Source organism: Ranitomeya imitator, chromosome 3 (genome assembly GCF_032444005.1).
Source record: "Ranitomeya imitator isolate aRanImi1 chromosome 3, aRanImi1.pri, whole genome shotgun sequence".
In the NCBI taxonomy this organism is placed as follows: domain Eukaryota; kingdom Metazoa; phylum Chordata; class Amphibia; order Anura; family Dendrobatidae; genus Ranitomeya; species Ranitomeya imitator.
Genome location: NC_091284.1, coordinates 463340027 through 463361054, shown reverse-complemented (window position 1 = coordinate 463361054; position 21028 = coordinate 463340027). Strand labels below are relative to the sequence as shown.

The window sequence follows — 21028 nt, the reverse complement described above, 5'->3', positions numbered from 1 at the left end:
AGTAAAGACAGTAAACTATAATTCAAGGAGAGTTGTTTAGATGACAGTCGGATAAGAATTGAACACACAAGTATATGGGTGCACCAAAAAAAAATATTGCATCATCCGTGCAGTGGCCGAATTTTTGCATTAGATTTTTTATGGATATTGCCATTATTAACCTAGAAAACTGTAGTTAATTAAGTACATTTTAAAACATTGATATATAAAAATGGATGTTACATGGATATTACACGGATGTAAAAATCGGACACACGGATGGCAGACAGATGGCAAATGAATGACAATATGGATGAAAATCGCCTGAGTTGTTCTGAATGAAACTCAATTTAATTTTCAAATCCTCGTCTGACCCCAGCCTTACACAAAACTATTTTCACTGACTATTATCGTTATATTTATTGAACAGAACAGAAATGATAAATATAGTAATGGTCATTGCTTCTTTTATAAAGCATTTTAAATAAAACAGGATAGCAACACATCATTCCAAAAGATGGATAAAAGGAAGTTTACAATGCTTAGCGTTTGTAGCAAATCTATCAAGTCATGTTTCCTGGCGTTACAGAAATATTTTACTCTTCATTATTTTACTTGGTTAGTTTATCAAATGGTGTCCATATTTTAGATTAATGGCACTTCAAATCAATGCATACACTCATCACTTTTAGATCAATAAAGAGAACCATAAACTTAAAAATTAATACATTTTTATTTAAATCACTAAAAAACAATGTAGAGTATAAAATATAACATATAACAGAGTGCCCAGTAGGGGGGACACCAATCTATCCTGTCAATAAACTGCTATATGGGTGAACCAAATAAGTTCAAAGTGGATAATATGTAGATTTAGTAATTTTTAACTTTATGGTTCTCTTCATTCGGCTAAAAGTAATGTTAATCTGAACTCGAGTGCATACATTATTTTACTTGGGTATATAGAAGTGGTTGTTTTTTTCTGTATAAAATTAACGTAACGTATTTTCATTTAATTAAATTTGCAGGCAGAGAAGCATTCAATAAAACAATATGGGATGGCTTTGTCCTCAACACAGATCATCTAGCATGGCTTCCTTCTGAGACATGGGAAGAATTAAAAGCATTATCTGCTATTTCGGTGGACTTGAAGAATTTAACTATGCAGGTAGAGTAGCAAAGTTTCTGAAATATATAAGGAAAATAAAAATCCTAATAAAATGTATGTATATATATATATATATATATATGTATATACTGTAGATATATATATATATATATATATATATATATATACAGTGAGGCAAAAAAGTATTTAGTCAGTCAGCAATAGTGCAAGTTCCACCACTTAAAAAGATGAGAGGCGTCTGTAATTTACATCATAGGTAGACCTCAACTATGGGAGACAAACTGAGAAAAAAAATCCAGAAAATCACATTGTCTGTTTTTTTAACATTTTATTTGCATATTATGGTGGAAAATAAGTATTTGGTCAGAAACAAAATTTAATCTCAATACTTTGTAATATATCCTTTGTTGGCAATGACAGAGGTCAAACGTTTTCTGTAAGTCTTCACAATGTTGCCACACACTGTTGTTGGTATGTTTGCCCATTCCTCCATGCAGATCTCCTCTAGAGCAGTGATGTTTTTGGCTTTTCGCTTGGCAACACGGACTTTCAACTCCCTCCAAAGGTTTTCTATAGGGTTGAGATCTGGAGACTGGCTAGGCCACTCCAGGACCTTGAAATGCTTCTTACGAAGCCACTCCTTCGTTGCCCTGGCGGTGTGCTTTGGATCATTGTCATGTTGAAAGACCCAGCCACGTTTCATCTTCAATGCCCTTGCTGATGGAAGGAGGTTTGCACTCAAAATCTCACGATACATGGCCCCATTCATTCTTTCATGTACCCGGATCAGTCGTCCTGGCCCCTTTGCAGAGAAACAGCCCCAAAGCATGATGTTTCCACCACCATGCTTTACAGTAGGTATGGTGTTTGATGGATGCAACTCAGTATTCTTTTTCCTCCAAACACGACAAGTTGTGTTTCTACCAAACAGTTCCAGTTTGGTTTCATCAGACCATAGGACATTCTCCCAAAACTCTCTGGATCATCCAAATGCTCTCTAGCAAACTTCAGACGGGCCCGGACATGTACTGGCTTAAGCAGTGGGACACGTCTGGCACTGCAGGATCTGAGTCCATGGTGGCGTAGTGTGATACTTATGGTAGGCCTTGTTACATTGGTCCCAGCTCTCTGCAGTTCATTCACTAGGTCCCCCCGCGTGGTTCTGGGATTTTTGCTCACCGTTCTTGTGATCATTCTGACCCCACGGGGTGGGATTTTGCGTGGAGCCCCAGATCGAGGGAGATTATCAGTGGTCTTGTATGTCTTCCATTTTCTAATTATTGCTCCCACTGTTGATTTCTTCACTCCAAGCTGGTTGGCTATTGCAGATTCAGTCTTCCCAGCCTGGTGCAGGGCTACAATTTTGTTTCTGGTGTCCTTTGACAGCTCTTTGGTCTTCACCATAGTGGAGTTTGGAGTCAGACTGTTTGAGGGTGTGCACAGGTGACTTTTTATACTGATAACAAGTTTAAACAGGTGCCATTACTACAGGTAATGAGTGGAGGAAAGAGGAGACTCTTAAAGAAGAAGTTACAGGTCTGTGAGAGCCAGAAATCTTGATTGTTTGTTTCTGACCAAATACTTATTTTCCACCATAATATGCAAATAAAATGTTAAAAAAACAGACAATGTGATTTTCTGGATTTTTTTTTCTCAGTTTGTCTCTCATAGTTGAGGTCTAACTATGATGTAAATTACAGACGCCTCTCATCTTTTTAAGTGGTGGAACTTGCACTATTGCTGACTGACTAAATACTTTTTTGCCCCACTGTATATATATATATTGTAACTGAACATGTATCCTTCTGTCTGAAGCTTCGGTGCCTGAGCAGTGTGGTGCATCACATGCACATAGAGCACTATGGTGCCATTTTATTGAAGACTGTCTTTAGTTAAAATGGCGCCATAGTGCAGATGCCGCTAACGCTATCCCCTATTTCAGCTGGATGTACATTCTTGGATGCATATGCAGCTAAGGTGTATTGCAGTGTACAAACTTGCCGGTCCGTGCACCGCAATACACGTGACTGGGAGCTTGGCAGTGACATCATACACCCCTGTTGCTTGGATGCTGAGGCCATCTGCTGGCTTCAAAAGACATGCTGCAGTGGAAAGGTGAGTAGGAGTGTTTATTTTTTTTTCTATGTATTGAACAAGAGCAGTGCAGCCATGATGGGGGAGTATACACCAGGATGGGGTACATATACCGGGTGAAGCATATACCAGGATGGGGGACATATACCAAGGGGAGCATATACCAGGATGGGAGAGCATGTACCAGGGTGGGGGACCTATACCAAGATGGGGGTCGTACACCAGGATGGGGGAGTATATACCAGGATAGAATGGGGGACATACATCTGGGTTGAGGAACATATACCAGGTTGAAGGAGCATATACCAGGATGTGGGGCATATACCAGGATGGGGGAGCATATCCCAGGATGGGGGGAGTATATACCAAGATGGGGGGAGTATATACCATGATAGAGACATACAGTGGATACAGAAAGTATTCAGACCCTGTTAGGGTTGGCGGAATGCACCTAATATATATATTTATATGAGACAGTAGGTGCGTTTGCAACCCGGGGTCCATCGTGCAGGAGAGAAACCTGCTGCTAGTTACAGGCGGTACTATATGGCGGTATAAGCGAAATCTGTTACTTCACAGATTCACTGCGAAAAGAGAACGCCGTGCCCTGTTAACCTCACAAGAGATCACAGCTACCTAAAATAGAGCCAACAGTGGTCATGCAGTCAGAATAGCACACAAGCAACTCCTCTCCGGTGGAGCCGGAATTCTAATGGCTATTCGCCAGCCCTGAATCCACATACACAAAAACTCCTCACCGGAGGTGCTGGTATTCTAGGGGTCTATTTCAGCCAAACCTTGACCACATACAAACATGACAACACTGGCACTGAGCCCATAACATAGGTTTGGTACTAGCGCATGACCGTGCGGCCATGCGAACCTTTTATAGTTTTAGCACTCAAGGACCTTCCTAGTGGTCCAACAGGAACCGCTTCAGGATCTGCGCATGTGACCCCCGACCTCCAATGGGAGGTCGTCCTGTGGGCATGCCCAGTATGGGAAAAGCAGGACTTAGTCCCAGAAAGATCTGCTTGCTGCTGATCAGCGCTGGCTACAAAGGCAGAGTCTGGAAGAACAGTAGTAACCAGGTGCCCAGTATCAGCCTGAGTGAGACGCTGGGACCGAAATCTCCGCTGAGCAGGCAACACTGCGGCTGGAGAGGAATGGGAGACCGTAGCGGAGATGGTTCGAGATTCCCCCTGTGCAGAGGTGGGAACTCGACACCTAACAGACCCCTTTACATTTTTTCACTTTGTTTCTTTGCATCCATTTGCTAAATTCATTTTTTTCACATTACTGTACACTCTGCACCCCATCTTGACACATGCTGTCCATTTCCTTGTGATCCTCCTTGAGATGGTTCAACTCCTTCATTGCAGTCCAGCTGTGATTAATAAAACTGATTGGACTTGATTTGGAAAGGCACACACTAGTGATGAGCGAATATACTCGTTACTCGAGATTTCCCGAGCACGCTCGGGTGTCCTCCGAGTATTTTTTAGTGCTCTGAGATTTAGTTTTCATCGCCTCAGCTGAATGATTTATGATTTACAGCTATTAGCCAGGCTGAGTACATGTGGGGGTTGCCTGGTTGCTAGAGAATCACCACATGTAATCAAGCAGGCTAGTAGCTGCAAGTCATCCAGCTGCGGCAAAGAAAACTAAATCTCCGAGCACTAAAAAATAGGACACCCAAACGTGCTAGGGAAATCTCAAGTAACAAGTATATTCGCTCATCACTAGCACACACCTGTCTATATAAGACCTCACAGCTCACAGTGCATGTCAGACCAAATGAGAATCATGAGGTCAGAGGAACTGGCCAAGGAGCTCAAAGACAGAATTGTGACAAGGCACATATCTGGCCAAGGTTACAACAGAATTTGTGCAGTACTCAAGATTCCTAAGAGCACAGTGGCCTCCATAATCCTTAAATGGAAGAAATTTGGGAAAACTAGAAGTCTTCCTAGACCTAGCTTTCCAGCCAAACTGAGCAACTGGGAGAAAATGGCCTTTGTGAGAGAGTTAAACAAGAACCCCAAAATCACTGTGACTGAGCTCCAGAGATGCAGTAAGGAGATCAGAGAAAGTTTCACAAAGTCAACTATCACTGCATCCCTCCTGATTTAGATTATCTGGTCTAATGAGACGAAGATAGACCTTTTTTGTGATAATTCTAAGCGGTATGTGTGGAGGAAATCATTCACTGCTCATCCCAACAGTGAAACGTGGTAGCAGCATCATGCTATGTGGGGTGTTTATCAGCTGCAGGGACAAGACGACTGGTTGTCATTAAAGGAAACATGAATGCGGCCAAGTGCAGAGATATTCAGGATGAAAACCTCTTCCAGAGTGCTCTGGACCTCTGACTTGGCTGAAGATTCACCTTCCAACAAGACAAAGACCCTAAGCACATAGCTAAAATAACAACGGAGTGACTTCAGAACAACTCTGTGACCATTCTTTACTGGCCCAGCCAGAGCCGTGACCTAAACCTAATTGAGCATCTCTGAAGAAACCTGAAAATGGCTGTCCACCAACGTTCCCCATCCAACCTGATGGAACTGGAGAGGATCTGCAAGGAAGAATGGCAGAGGGTCCTCAAATCCAGGTGTGAAAAACTTGTTGCATCATTCCCAAGAAGACTCATGGCTGTAGCTCAAAAGGATGCTGCTACTCAATACTGAGCAAAGGGTCTGAATACTTATGACCATGTGATATTTCAGTTTTTCTTTTGTAAAAAATTTGCAAAAAATACTACATTTCTGTTTTTTTCAGTCAAGATGGGGTGCAGAGTATACATTAATGAGAAAAAAATTAACTTTTTTGAATTTACTAAATGGCTGAAATGAAACAAAGAGTGAAAAATTTAAAGAGGTATGAATACTTTCCGTACCCTCTGTATGCAAGGATGGGGACATATACAGGGATGGGGGCATATACCAGGACGGGGGGAAATACAAGGATGGTGGGAGCATACAGTGGGGCAAACAAGTATTTAGTCAGTCAGCAATAGTGCAAGTTCCACCACTTAAAAAGATGAGAGGCGTCTGTAATTTACATCATAGGTAGACCTCAACTATGGGAGACAAACTGAGAAAAAAAAATCCAGAAAATCACATTGTCTGTTTTTTTACAATTTTTTTTGCATATTATGTTGGAAAATAAGTATTTGGTCAGAAACAAACAATCAAGATTTCTGGCTCTCACAGACCTGTAACTTCTTCTTTAAGAGTCTCCTCTTTCCTCCACTCATTACCTGTAGTAATGGCACCTGTTTAAACTTGTTATCAGTATAAAAAGACACCTGTGCACACCCTCAAACAGTCTGACTCCAAACTCCACTATGGTGAAGACCAAAGAGCTGTCAAAGGACACCAGAAACAAAATTGTAGCCCTGCACCAGGCTGGGAAGACTGAATCTGCAATAGCCAACCAGCTTGGAGTGAAGAAATCAACAGTGGGAGCAATAATTAGAAAATGGAAGACATACAAGACCACTGATAATCTCCCTCGATCTGGGGCTCCACGCAAAATCCCACCCCGTGGGGTCAGAATGGTCACAAGAACGGTGAGCAAAAATCCCAGAACCACGCGGAGGACCTAGTGAATGAACTGCAGAGAGCTGGGACCAATGTAACAAGGCCTACCATAAGTAACACACTACGCCACCATGGACTCAGATCCTGCAGTGCCAGACGTGTCCCATTGCTTAAGCCAGTACATGTCCGGGCCCGTCTGAAGTTTGCTAGAGAGCATTTGGATGATCCAGAGGAGTTTTGGGAGAATGTCCTATGGTCTGATGAAACCAAACTGGAACTGTTTGGTAGAAACACAACTTGTCGTGTTTGGAGGAAAAAGAATACTGAGTTGCATCCATCAAACACCATACCTACTGTAAAGCATGGTGGTGGAAACATCATGCTTTGGGGCTGTTTCTCTGCAAAGGGGCCAGGACGACTGATCCGGGTACATGAAAGAATGAATGGGGCCATGTATCGTGAGATTTTGAGTGCAAACCTCCTTCCATCAGCAAGGGCATTGAAGATAAAATGTGGCTGGGTCTTTCAACATGACAATGATCCAAAGCACACCGCCAGGGCAACGAAGGAGTGGCTTCGTAAGAAGCATTTCAAGGTCCTGGAGTGGCCTAGCCAGTCTCCAGATCTCAACCCTATAGAAAACCTTTAGAGGGAGTTGAAAGTCCGTGTTGCCAAGCGAAAAGCCAAAAACATCACTGCTCTAGAGGAGATCTGCATGGAAGAATGGGCCAACATACCAACAACAGTGTGTGGCAACCTTGTGAAGACTTACAGAAAACGTTTGACCTCTGTCATTGCCAACAAAGGATATATTACAAAGTATTGAGATGAAATTTTGTTTCTGACCAAATACTTATTTTCCAACATAATACGCAAAAAAAAGATAAAAAAACAGACAATGTGATTTTCTGGATTTTTTTTTCTCATTTTGTCTCCCATAGTTGAGGTCTACCTATGATGTAAATTACAGACGCCTCTCATCTTTTTAAGTGGTGGAACTTGCACTATTGCTGACTGACTAAATACTTTTTTGCCCCACTGTATACTAGGATAGTGGGACATATACCTGGATGGAGGGACATATACCAGGATGGGGAGTATATACCAGGGTGTTGAGCCTATACCAGGATGAAGGAGCATATACCGGGATGGTGGGAGTATGTACTAGGATGGAGGGATATATACCAGGATGGGGAGCATATACCAGTGTGGGGGAGCATTTACCAGGATGGGGAGCGTGTGTCAGGATGCAGACATATACCAGGATGGAAACACAAAAAAAGAGGGGGTATATACCAGGATGGGGGCTTATACCAGAATGGAGGGACATATACCAGAATGGTGGAGCACATACCTAGATAGGGGAGCATATATCTTGATAGGGGAGCATATACCTGGATGGGGTAGCATATACAAGAATGTGGGACAAATACCAGGATGTGGGAGCATATAACAGGATAGGTTGGTGGATATGTACTAGGATGGTGATGCATATGCCAGCATGGGGGAGCATATACCATGAAGAGGGAGCATATACTAGGATGTGTGAACATATACCAGGATGGGGATATATACAAAGATGGACGACTATATACCTGGATGGAGGGACATATACCAGGAATGAGGGACATATAACAGGATGGTGGAGCATATATCAGGATGGTGGAACACATACCAAGATGGTGGAGCACATACTTGGATAGGAGAGCATGCAGTAGAGAAAAAAGTATTTAGTAAGCCACCAATTGTGCAAGTTCTCCCACTTAAAAAGATGAGAGAGGCCTGTAATTGACATCATAGGTAGACCACAACTATGAGAGTCAAAAAGAGAAAAAAATCCAGAAAATCACCTTGTGTAGTTTGGTAAGATTTATTTTTCAAATCATGGTGGAAAATAAGTATTTGGTCATTAACAAAAGATCTCAATATTTTGTTATATATCTTTTGTTGGCAATGACGGTGGTAAAAAGTTTTCTGTAAGTCTTCACAAGGTTGGCACCCGCTGTTGGTGGTATGGTGGCCGATTACTCCATGCAGATCTCCTCTAGACCAGTGATGTTTTGTGCCTGTCGCTGGGCAACACGTACTTTTAACTCCCTCCAAAGGTTTTGTATGGTATTGAGATCTGTTGACTGGCTAGGCCACACCAGGAACTTCATATGCTTCTTATGGAGCCACTCCTTCATTGCCCTGGCAGTGTGCTTAGGAACATTATTATGCTGAAAGACCTATCCACGATTCATCTTCAATGCCCTTGCTATTGGAAGGAGTTTTGCACTCAAAATCTTACTATACATGGCCCCATTCATTCTTTCATGTACATGGATCAGTCATCCTGGTCCCTTTGCAGAGAAATAGCCCCAAATCATGATGTTGCTACCCCCATGCTTCACAGTAGGTATTGTGTTCTTTGGATGCAACTCAGCATTCTGTCTCCTCCAAACACGACGAGTTTTGTTTCTACCAGTTTTACTTTGGTTTCATCAGACTATATGACATTCTCCCAATACTCTTCTGGATAATCCAAATACTCTCTAGCAAACTTCAGATGGGCCCGGACATGTACTGGCTTAAGCAGGGGGATACGTCTGGCACTGCAAGATCTGAGTTCCTGGCAGTGTAGTGTGTTACTGATGGTAGTCTTTGTTACGGTGTTCCCAGCTCTATTCAGGTCATTCACTTGGTCCCCCCTGTGTGTTTTTGGGATTTTTGCTCACCGTTCTTGTGATCATTTTGTCCCCACGGGGTGAGATCTTGCGTCGAGCTCCAGATCGAGGGAGATTATCAGTGGTCTTGTATGTCTTCCATTTTCTTATTATTGCTCCCACAGTTGATTTCATCACACCAAGCTGCTTACCTATTGCAGATTCAGTCTTCCCAGCCTGGTGCAGGGCAACAATTTTGTTTCTTGTGTCCTTTGACAGCTCTTTGGTCTTCACCATAGTGGAGTTTGGACTGTGACTGTTTGAGGATGTGGACAGGTGTCTTTTATACTAATAAGAAGTTCAAACGGCTGCAATTACTACAGGTAATGAGTGGAGGACAGAGGAGCCTCTTAAGGAAAATGTTACAGGTTGACGAGAGCCAGAAATCTTGCACGTTATTAGGTGACCAAATACTTATTTTCATTTTCAAATATGTTTATTGAAATACATTTTTATATAATGGAATAAGTGAAGAAACACAATAAAATAAGAGGGGAAGAGCAAGGAAAGGTATAAGTTGTAGGGGAAATACAAGGAATAAAGTTAGAGAACTCGAACAATCATTGCATATAAGCCAAGCCTTAAAGGGAACCTGTCACCCCCAAACTCGAAGGTGAGCTAAGCCCATGGGCATCAGGGGCTTATCTACAGCATTCTGGAATGCTGTAGATAAACCCCCGATGTATCCTGAAAGATGAGAAGAAAGAGGTTAGATTATACTCACCCAGGGGCGGTCCCGCTGCGGTACGATCCGATGGGTGTCGCGGTCCGGTCCAGTGCCTCCCATCTTCTTACGATGACGTCCTCTTCTTGTCTTCACGCTGCGGCTCCGGTGCAGGCGTACTTTGTTTGCCCTGTCGAGGGCAGAGAAAAGTACTGCAGTGCGCAGGCACCGGGAAAGGTCAGAGAGGCCCAGTGCCTGCGCACTGCAGTACTTTGCTCTGCCCTCAACAGGGCAGACAAAGTACGCCTTCGCTGGAGCCGCAGCGTGAAGACAAGAGGAGGATGTCATCATAAGAAGGTGAGAGGCCCCGGACCCGACCATGACGCCCATCGGATCGGACCGCCCACCCAGGTGAGTAAATTCTAACCGCTTTTTCTCATCTTTCAGGTTACATCAGAGGCTTATCTACAGCATTCCAGAATGGTGTAGATAAGCCCTTTGTGCCGGTGGGCGAAGGCTGGGTTCACACTGCGTTCAGTGTCTCCGTTAAACGGACTACGCTACACCGCGGCATAACGCGGTGTAATGTAGTCCGTTAATGCCGCCATTGAATGCAATGTTGGACGCATCGCTAGCGCACACCCACAATGGGCGTGTGCTAGCGATGTGCCATCATTGAGTGACGGACCCGAGACGCGGGCTGCAGCGTTTCCGGGTCCGTCACTGCTAGAGCAGATGGAGCTAGCAGATGCTCCATCCGTGCTAGCGCTGTGCCAAAGTCGGCACTTGCGTTAGCGCAGTCCGTTTAACATATGCGTTGAACGGACTGCACTAACGCAATGTGAACCTAGCCTTAGCTTACCTTCGATTTTGGGGATGACCAGTTCTCTTTAACCAAATACTTATTTTCCACTATATTTTGCAAAATAAATCTTGCCAAATCACACAAGGTGATTTTCTGGATTTGTTTTCTCATTTTGACTCTCATAGTTGTGGTCTACCTATGATGTTAATTGCAGGACTCTCTCCAATTGTTGGCTGACTAAATACTTTTTTCGCCACTGTATACTAGGATAGGGGAGCATATACCAGAATACTTTCCCATGATGCTACACAAAGAAGCAGTGTGTTTCAGGTGTGCATTAAGTGAGGAGCAGTACCCCGAAACACAGTGTCTGCAAATTGAGATTCTGGTTTGGCTTTTAACCTAAGTCATGTGACAAGACAAGGGTCAACATTGACTGTTAAAATTGCTACTTCCAGTAGGTGGCACTAGAGTTCTAGTCCTCTTGCTCTCTGAAGAGACAATTTGCATATTTGCCAGAGGAGCATTGCAGCTTTAAGTCTCCTCATCTCTACCTGCTTAACATGTCACTCTCCGCAAGGAGAAACGATACTTCTTGGATCCAGGTGTGCATTCAAATACATTCACAGGTGTGTCTCGAATTATTTCAGATGTTGCCGAAAAAGAAGCTTCTAAACCCATGACATCACAATATGGGCAGTCCAAAATAGTTTAAAGGAATAGCAAGCTTAACCCCTTTCTGACCTCGGATGGGATAGTGCATCCGAGGTCAGATCTGATGCTTTGATGCGGGCTCTGGCGGTGAGCCCACATCAAGGCCAGGACATGTCAGCTGTTTTGAACAGCTGGCATGTGCCCGCAATAGCGGCAGGTGGAATCGAGATTCACCCACTGCTATTAACTAGTTAAATGCTGCTGTCAAACGCTGACAGCGGCATTTAACTACCACTTCCTGCCATCGAACCGGAATGAGTGCATCGCTTGAGACCTCTATGGTTGTTGATGCCGGATTGCTATGAGCGCCACCCTGTGGCCGGCGCTCATAGCACTGCAGGAATTCAGCTACATAGGAGCCATCTGAGCTTCACTCCTATGTAGCTGAGCTGATCGAGTTGTGCCAGCTTCTAGCCTTCCATGGAGGCTATTGAAGCATGGCAAATGTAAAAAAGAAATGTTTTAAAAAATATGAAAAAATGAAAAAAATATAAAAGTTTAAATTACCCCCTTTCGCCCCATTCAAAATAAAACAATAAAAAAATCAAATATACACACATATTTGGTATTTCCGGGTTCAGAATTTCCCAACCTATCAATAAAAAAAGGATTAACCTGATTGCTAAACGGCGTTGCGAGAAAAATATTTGAAATGTCAGAATTATGTTTTTTTGGTCGCCGTGACATTGCATTAAAATGCAATAAAGGGCGATCAAAAGAATGTATCTGCACCAAAATGGTATAATTAAAAACGTCAGCTTGGCACGCAAAAAATAAGCCCTCACCCAAACCCAGATCACAAAAAATGGAGACGCTACGGGTTTCGGAAAATGGTGCAACTTTTTTTTAGCACAGTTTGAAATTTTTCTTCACCACTTAGATAAAAAATAACCTAGACATGTTTGGTGTCTATGAACTCGTAATGTGTATAAGAATAAACGCGTGCGCAGCCGTTTAAGAGGTGCCAGAGTAGGTTCCAATACCATAAGTTATAGCAAAAAACAGCACTCAGACTTAACTTAATCAGATAAGTGATTTAATGGTGTCCACGTTTAGTAACAGAAGAAACCTTTCGGTCCTATAGCCAGACCTTCATCAGTCACTATAATGTTGAAAATAAATAATCCATAATCAATAATAAATAATAAACAACAAATCCTAATGAACAAGATGGTGGATATCCTCACCACATTTCAAGCAAAAAATACATAATAGCGAAAAGAAAGTATACACAATGCAGATCAAAGGTCAAAAATTGTGGTTTGTAGTAGATTTAGGTAGCTGATTATCACAAACGTTCTAGGACAGAATATATAGCAGGAGGACATATATCGGGAGAATAACCTTAATAAAAGGCAATAGACATACCAATAGTAGATCATGAATGGGAGCTGGTGGACCCAAAAGATTGTCGGCTCACGACCACAGGAACTCCCACCCCCTTTTCTTATCTAGCGCTTCCTGCCACACGGACTTGCGGTGGATACCGCGTCCTCCACTGACCGGACACATAGGCTCTAGATCACATAAGGTTAGTACCAAGGGGCTATTCCTCACGATCAGTGGCAGCCCTTAGTCGCTCATTACTGACGTTGTACAAACTTATCAATAGGCAAACCGCCGGATCCGGCCATCCCCCTGAGACACTGGCTGTGTCCACGTATACTTATGGTATGCTCTAGCACGACCAGCTCTATTTTTTTTCACCTATACAGCGCTACTTATTGTTACATCACTCGATCTCGGTTTACCTTTAGATTTCAATGAAAACCCACAATCTTTTGGGTCCACCAGCTCCCGTTCATGATCTACTATTTCCTTTTATTAAGATTATTCTCCCGATATATGTCCTCCTGCTATATATTCTGTCCTAGAACGTTTGTGATAATCAGCTACCTAAATCTACTAAAAACCACAATTTTTGACCTTTGATCTGCATTGTGTATACTTTCTTTTCGCTATTATGTATTTTTTGCTTTAAATGTGGTGAGGATATCCACCATCTTGTTTATTAGGATTTGTTGTTTATTATTTATTATTGATTATGGATTATTTATTTTCAACACTATAGTGACTGATGAAGGTCTGGCTATAGGACCGACACGTTTCTTCTTTTACTAAGCGTGGACACCATTAAATCACTTATCAGACTTAACTTAATCAAAGTTAAGTCTGAGTGCCGAGTTTTTTGCTACAACTTATGAACTCGTAATGACCTGGAGAACCAAAATGGCAGGTCAGTTTTAGCATTTAGTGAGCCTAACAAAAAAGCCAAACAAAAAAGCTAGCGTGGGATTGCACTTTTTTGCAATTTCACATCACTTGTTTTTTTTTGTCGGTTTCTAGTACATGACATGCTAAAACCAATGCAGTCGTTCAAAAGTACAGCTCCGCCCACAAAAAGAAAGCCCTTACATGGCCATATTGACGGAAAAATAAAAAAGTTATGGCTCTGGGAAGGAGAGGAGCGAAAATAAAAAAAAACAAAAATACCCCGGGTCATGAAGGGGTTAATGTATGTAAACTTTTGACGTTGCAGTAAGTAATAAAAATGCCTTAAAACATTCTTTCTGATTATTCTGACATTTGGCAAATATTAATAATTATGGTAATCCTAATTGAACCTAAAACGGGAAAAGTTTATTCTGATTTCATGTCAGATATTGAGAAAAACATGCATATGTCTTTTTATATAGTGTATGTAAACTTCTGGTTTCAGCTGTTTATACAGTATATAAAACACAATGGATGATAGATGTCGCTCAACTGTATAAGTGGGTGCTCAGAGGTATAATATAAACTTCGACGCTCCAAGTTGCAAGTAAATGAAAGTTTATGTATAAACTTGAATCACAGACATTGAAATTAAGCCAACGTTTCGGCCCTTATGTGGCTTTTATCAAGATACGTTTGTAAGATGCAAACACAAAACAAAAGTCAAAACAGTGAAAAATGAAAAGCAACACATCAATTAACAACATCAATATCCATGTAAAACGTGGAAGCTGTTAGGCATCATATCTAAATCAACTCTGTGTGGGCACTATACAGGACTGTTTATTGAGGACAAAATGGCCATAAGGTAGCTCAAAGAGGGAAGTACAGGCTTGTGGGCTCCAAATAGTAGTTATGTAAATCTGATATTCTATGTATAAAAGTAGAAAAATGCATTAGTATATTGAAAACTGAGCAGATAATAAATGAATGCAAATATAGAATGGATATGGGAAAAAATGGAAAATAACAAATAATAGAAAAAAACAAAAAATAATATGAACACACAGAAAATGCAGCACTTTTAGCTATGGTGCACATAAATGGGCTATGAATTTAGCAAAAAAAATACATTATAGATATTTATCATAAGTCATGTAACATATGACATATCATAGGCATCGCTGTAATAAATGACAGTTTTTGTACAAAACTTGTCCTTGTCACTTTATTGATAGACCTGTCTAGTTCTCTGCAGTTATTTGAGGATTTTAAACATTTCCTATGAAATGCTAGACTCTAATGTGAACATAATTCTCAATGGAAACAGATCAGCTTTGGCCACTTGTAATGCTAATTTTATCCCTAATTGATCACAAATTGTACAGGAAGTAAAGAGACTGTTGATTGCAATCATGGGAATTTTGCTGATGATGATTTCACAGAGACATCTGATACTTGGTACAGTAGCAGTGTCTCGTACTGCTAGACTAGACTGTTTGTTAATCAGTGTTTTCCTTTTATTGGCTCATTTGAGCAAGAGTTTAATGCACAGCAATTTTTTAAAATCAATTATTGATATTTTTTTCCATTGGTGAACTATCTTTGGAATTGGCTATCAATATAAGATCAGTAGGTATCCCAAGCACCCTGACTGATCAGCTGTTATTAGCTGAAGCAATGACTAAATAGTATACGCAATAGCTGCCTTCTGGAGCTAATAACACCTGAGAGGCCACCAAGCAGCCAATAGTCAATCTACATGCGGTTGTCATGACTTGCTCCCAACAGATTATATCAAAACATAAACACTTGCTACAATATATATCAAATAGAAAGAGAGAAGAATATAATGCTGCCTGCAGAGAATACAGGGCAAGCAGTAGAAAAGCTAAAGTCAGTAATGAAGTGAAGCTTGCAAGGGAGACCAAAAGAAATAAAAAAAGATTTTCAGAGTATGTAAAAAGCAAAAGAAAAGTCAAAGTTGCTATAGGATTTTTACAGAATGAAAAGGGGGAAGTGGTCAAGATGTTGAGATGGCCGAACTTTTAAATTCCTATTTTGCATCTATAGTCTCTAAGAAAGTAATTGTAACATTAACTGATCTTCACCGTGGTATCAAAGGAATATTAGAATCCACACTATCAATGAACAGAGATGGTAAGGGAACATTTAGCTAATTTAAATTAATTTGAATCTCCTAGTACAGATGAATTACATCCTAGGGTACTGAAGGAGATAGCAGAGGAAACTGCAGAACCACTGGGCAGAATCTTTGAAAAATCCTGGAGAACAGGAGATGTTCCAGAACATTGGAGAAGGGCAAATGTCCCTTTCTTCAAAAAAGGAAAGAAGATGGAGTCATGAAATTATAGGCCAGCGAGCCTTAATTCTATACCAGGAAAAATCTTTGAACAAATTATTAAACATCACGTATGCAGGTATCTGGATAAGAATGCAGTAATTAACCAGAACCAGCATGGGTTTGTAGCAAAAAAGTCATGCCAGGCTAATCTAATATCCTTCTGTGATGGAATCACTAATTAGGTAGATAAGGGAAATGCGATAGATATAGCAAATCTCAACTTTAGCAAAGCATTTGATAAAGTTTCTCATACTATCTTTATTGATAAAATGACCAAGTTTGGGATTGATAAGGCTATGGATAGGTGGATTCACAACTGGCTAAGTGATCGGACTTAGTGATTAGTAATAAATGGTTGCACATCAAATTGGAAGAGTGTTTCAAGTGGGGTACCACAAGGCTCTGTCTTGGCCCCAGTGTTGTTCAATATTTTCATAAATAATCTAGATAAGGCAACTGAAGGTAAATGTATCATATTTGCAAATGATGCAAAGCTTGATGGCATAGCTAACACTAGAGAAGACCGAGAAAGGATTCAGAAGGATTTAGATAAGCATGAAGAATTCTGTAGATGTCATTTTCATTTTTCTTGCCCAGAGGTAAAATATTTAATTTCTCCCTGTTAAATAACATTCTATTAGTCGCTGTCCATTGTTTAAGCTGTTTTGAAATAAAACTTTGAAGAATATCATCTGCCATCCATCTTTATCAGCAGCGCAGATTTTGACACATACACCGGGGTTCACCAGTCTGCTAAATGAAGCAGAGTCGAATGTGCTGCGGTGGTGTGTATGTATGGTGAGTGCCCAGCCAAAATGTGAGCTGTAGCTGGGACAGAGACATGTCAGAATCTCTCTCTGAATGGAGATTGCATGGGTCAGTGTGGAAATCTGAGCAGTATGTTTTGGAGCTGCAGGTAAATGTGTGGAAATTGCAGACTGATCTTAGAATCATAGAAAGGTAGAGTTGGAACAGATCTTCTGGGTCACCTGGGCTAACCCCCTGCTCAATGCAGGATTCACTAAATCATCTCAGACAGTTCTGTTTGGTGCTGGAGGCTGCTAGAGCTCAGGCTGAAAGTGATACAGAGATTGGTGGGATTGTGCCTCTTTTTGCTCTAGGAGAAAGAACTGTAACTTTTTGGGTATGCCCACACTGACCTATACGTGCCTGCTACATGAACTTTTTATTTTCTGTTATACCTTAGTGCCAAAAAGAGGCTGTTTTGATTTTGAATTCCTTGGAGTTTTATAGAGCAATAAAACTGCACGTTTTGACTAAACCATATTACACTGAAAGATAACAGTCAACAAGTGTTTATAATCATTTTTTAGTGTAAGCAGGCTGCCAATCGCCCGATGATTGAGCTAAAAGCACGTTCAGTGAGTGAAATGATTTTTTGCACATTGCAAAAGATCATAATTCTCAGCGCTGCATCATTTTGTGTAAACAAGACTTACGCTGACGAGAACAGATACAACCACATTGAGTGATCTATTCCAGATTGCTTAGTGTGCTTCTATCACTGCGATCTAACTGTGTAAGCAGGCTATGGAATGACCACCAATCGATAAAGTTTTACAGATCGATGGTTGTTTACTGCTGCCGATTGCTCAATGTTATTCAAACCTTACTGTCCATTAAGATAATAGATATATCTCCAATCTGGGCTGGTTAACACATCATACTGGAACCATAGCATTCTACATGGTAAGTACACTCTTGCATTCAATCTTCCTACATTACCTGAGAACTGCACTTACAGCGCTATAGATCCCTATGGTTTTGAAAGTTCCTTTTAATTGTACTGTGGTTGGTTTGGGTTTTACACGAAGTAACAAGACAGTTAAATATCTGTATAATTCTCCTGTCTAAATGAAGCTTTAGAATTAATTTACTATTTTGGTACTAAATAACTGTAGCTAGTATATTTGTATTTGTGGTCTTTTTTAAACATGTTATTCCTTTCAGATTGCAGAAAATCATTCAGAGTGGGAGAAATGGTACAGAATGCAGAGAATGGAATGCTCAGATATTGACATTTCAGGTAAGTGTTAATTAGAGAAAAGGGTTTTATCACATGCGCGCCAAAACCTTGACTTAATCAATAGCAGTTCACTTATTTTCCAGCAAGAGCATGTTATGCGTGATTCTAAAACTTCAATTAGTTGTAAAAAAACTAAAATTAGGTGTGGTGATTTGCAACTACATACAGAATACTTTCCTGATCATAAACAATGATAATTACTTTAAGTAGTATAAAGAGTAGCATATTCCTCAAAGAAGCAATGATAACCCAACACTGATATTACTGATATTTCTCAATTTCCATTAAAGGCATAACAATCAATAAGCCTATAGAAAAGGACGGGTACATGTAAATGATAATCATAGGAGTATTACAAAACTGGGCAATATAAAATCAGGTGCAAAGGAGAATACCAGAGCGCAGAGTTCTGCAGTGTGAAACATGTTTAACAGCCAAAGATGGAGTCATGACTAAATAAAGGAACCAGAGACAGATAATCTAAAGAGTGAGAGGAAAATAATAATACTAAATAATAATTATTATTATTAATATTGATATTGATAAATAATATTAATATTATAGATTATAATCTATATTTATATAGCTCCAACATATTCCGCAGCGCTTTACAGTTTAACAGTTTCAAAACACAAGTCAATAGTAACAACGTTAACAATACAATAATTAAAGCAAAATTAGACAACCCTGCTTGTGAGAGCTTACAATCTACAATGAGGTGGGGGAGATACAAAGTACAGGGTTGTATTTACAATGATGTATTTACAGTGATGGTCCAGCCATCTTGAGGGAGTGGGGATAGATGGAGATAAAATGACTTTGATTAGTGAACGTAATAGGCCGCTCGGAACAAATGTGTTTTGAGCGAGCGCCTAAAACTATGCAAATTGTGGATAGTCCTAATTTCTTGGGGTGGAGCATTTCAGAGAATTGGCGCAGCACGGGAGAAGTCTTGGAGTCAGGAGAGGGAGGTACGAATAAGTGCAGAGGTTAGTCGAAAGTCATTTGCAGAGTTCAATGGAAAGGTCAGAAAGAGGTAAAAGAAGGGAGAAAAGTAAAGGCTAGGGTTGGGAAGTAGTAAGCAAGTACAAGTAAAATGGATTTTTTAAAAAACTTTTGTTCTACTGACCTATTAAATGGATATTGGTAAGAGAATTGTTTTTTTTACAATATTCTCCTTCACACTCACTTTTCTCTGCATTTTTAAAATAACAATCAATAAGCCTGTAGAAAAGCACAAGTGAAGACAAATGATAATCATAGGTTAATTAAAATGCAGGCACAACAGAGGATAGATCACAATGCAGATTTCGGTAGTTTTTAAAAAAAATGAGCTCAAGATAGAGTCACTAGTAATAAAAGACTGGAGAGAGTTGGAAAGAGATGTGAGAGGAAGAGAAGAGAAAAAATACTGGTAGAGTAGGTGAATAGTAAGGAGGTAGAATAAAACAGATCTTCTCTAACTTTTGTTCTATTTACTTGCTAAATAGCTATTGGTAATACATACTGTATTTTTCAGACTATAAGACACACTTTTTTCCTCCAAAATTTTGGAGAAAAATGGGGGGAGGGGAGGTGTCTTATAGTAAGTATGCATCTGCTGTGGTTGTGGATGGAGGAGTGGGTGGGGGAGCAGCGGCATATGAGTGGGTCAGAGGAGGCAGGAGCCAGCTGCTGTAGCTAACACCTTTGCCTTCTGTTAAAGAAAATTAATATTCACTGATCCCCATGCCCATAATCCCTCCCACCTCTATGCACTGAAGCCAGCTCCGAGAGGTGGAAGCGACATCCATGGGAGTGGACAGCAGTGAATATTTATTCTCTTTAATAGCGGGCACATGTGATCGCCCACTCACTGCAGAAAGCCGGCGGCTGTGGCTAACAGTGTGTCCACCATTAAAGAAGATAAATATTCACTTTCAAAGTCCCAGGCGTGGAGAGCAGTGAGTATTCTGGCAGCTGACCTCAGCATGTAAGCAGTACATGACGTGACTGCCATGCACTGTTTTCAAGCTAAAATCAGCTGCTGGCATCAGAAAAGGACTTTGCAAGGGAGCGGAGGGAAGGTATGCAGAATGTTTTTATCTGTGCAGTGTGATAGTTGCCATATACCGTATATACTCGAAAATTTCAGCCCATTTTTTTAGGCTGACATAGCCCCTCTCAGCTTATACTCGAGTCATTCCCAGGGGTCGGCAGGGGAGGTGGAGCAGCAGCTGTGTAATAATACTGACCTGCTCCTGGCGCAGTCCCTGCACATCCCTGGTTCCCCGGCGCCGGCAGCTTCTTCCTGTAGTGAGCGGTCACATGGTACCGCTCATTACAGTAATGAATATGGACCCGACTCCACTCCCAGAGGGCGCGATGACGCGATTAGTGTGCGCGCCGCCCTTTGCCTGAACAGTCAGTGCAGAGGACAGGGAAGATGCAACGGCGGCTGGCGGCGTTGGAATGGGGAGTAGGTGAATGTAGCCAGTGCCAAGGGCCTGAGCGTCGAGAGGTGAGTATGTGATTTTTTTTTATCACTGCAACAGCATATGGGGCAAATGTCTACATGGAGCATCTTATGGGGCATAATCAATGTTTGTGCAGCTTTATATGGGGCAAATGTCTACATGGAGCATCTTATGGGGCATAATCAATGTTTGTGCAGCTTTATATGGGGCATATTTTAATATGGAGCATCTAATGGGGCCCATAAAACTTTATGGAGCATTATATGGGGCTCCTAATTCAATATGGATATTCAAAAACACTTAGCCTACTG

General features: G+C 41.0%; 1 protein-coding gene across 1 annotated transcript in view; it reads left to right on the top strand.

Moving 5' to 3' along the window:
• The window catches only part of LOC138671660 (uncharacterized), a 967572-nt gene that overhangs the window by 709601 nt on the left and 236943 nt on the right, over nucleotides 1–21028 (top strand). The window contains exons 81-82 of the mRNA XM_069759831.1: nucleotides 1008–1147; nucleotides 18186–18261. Coding sequence (XP_069615932.1) covers nucleotides 1008–1147; nucleotides 18186–18261 — 216 coding nt within the window. The remainder of the gene's footprint in view (nucleotides 1–1007; nucleotides 1148–18185; nucleotides 18262–21028) is intronic.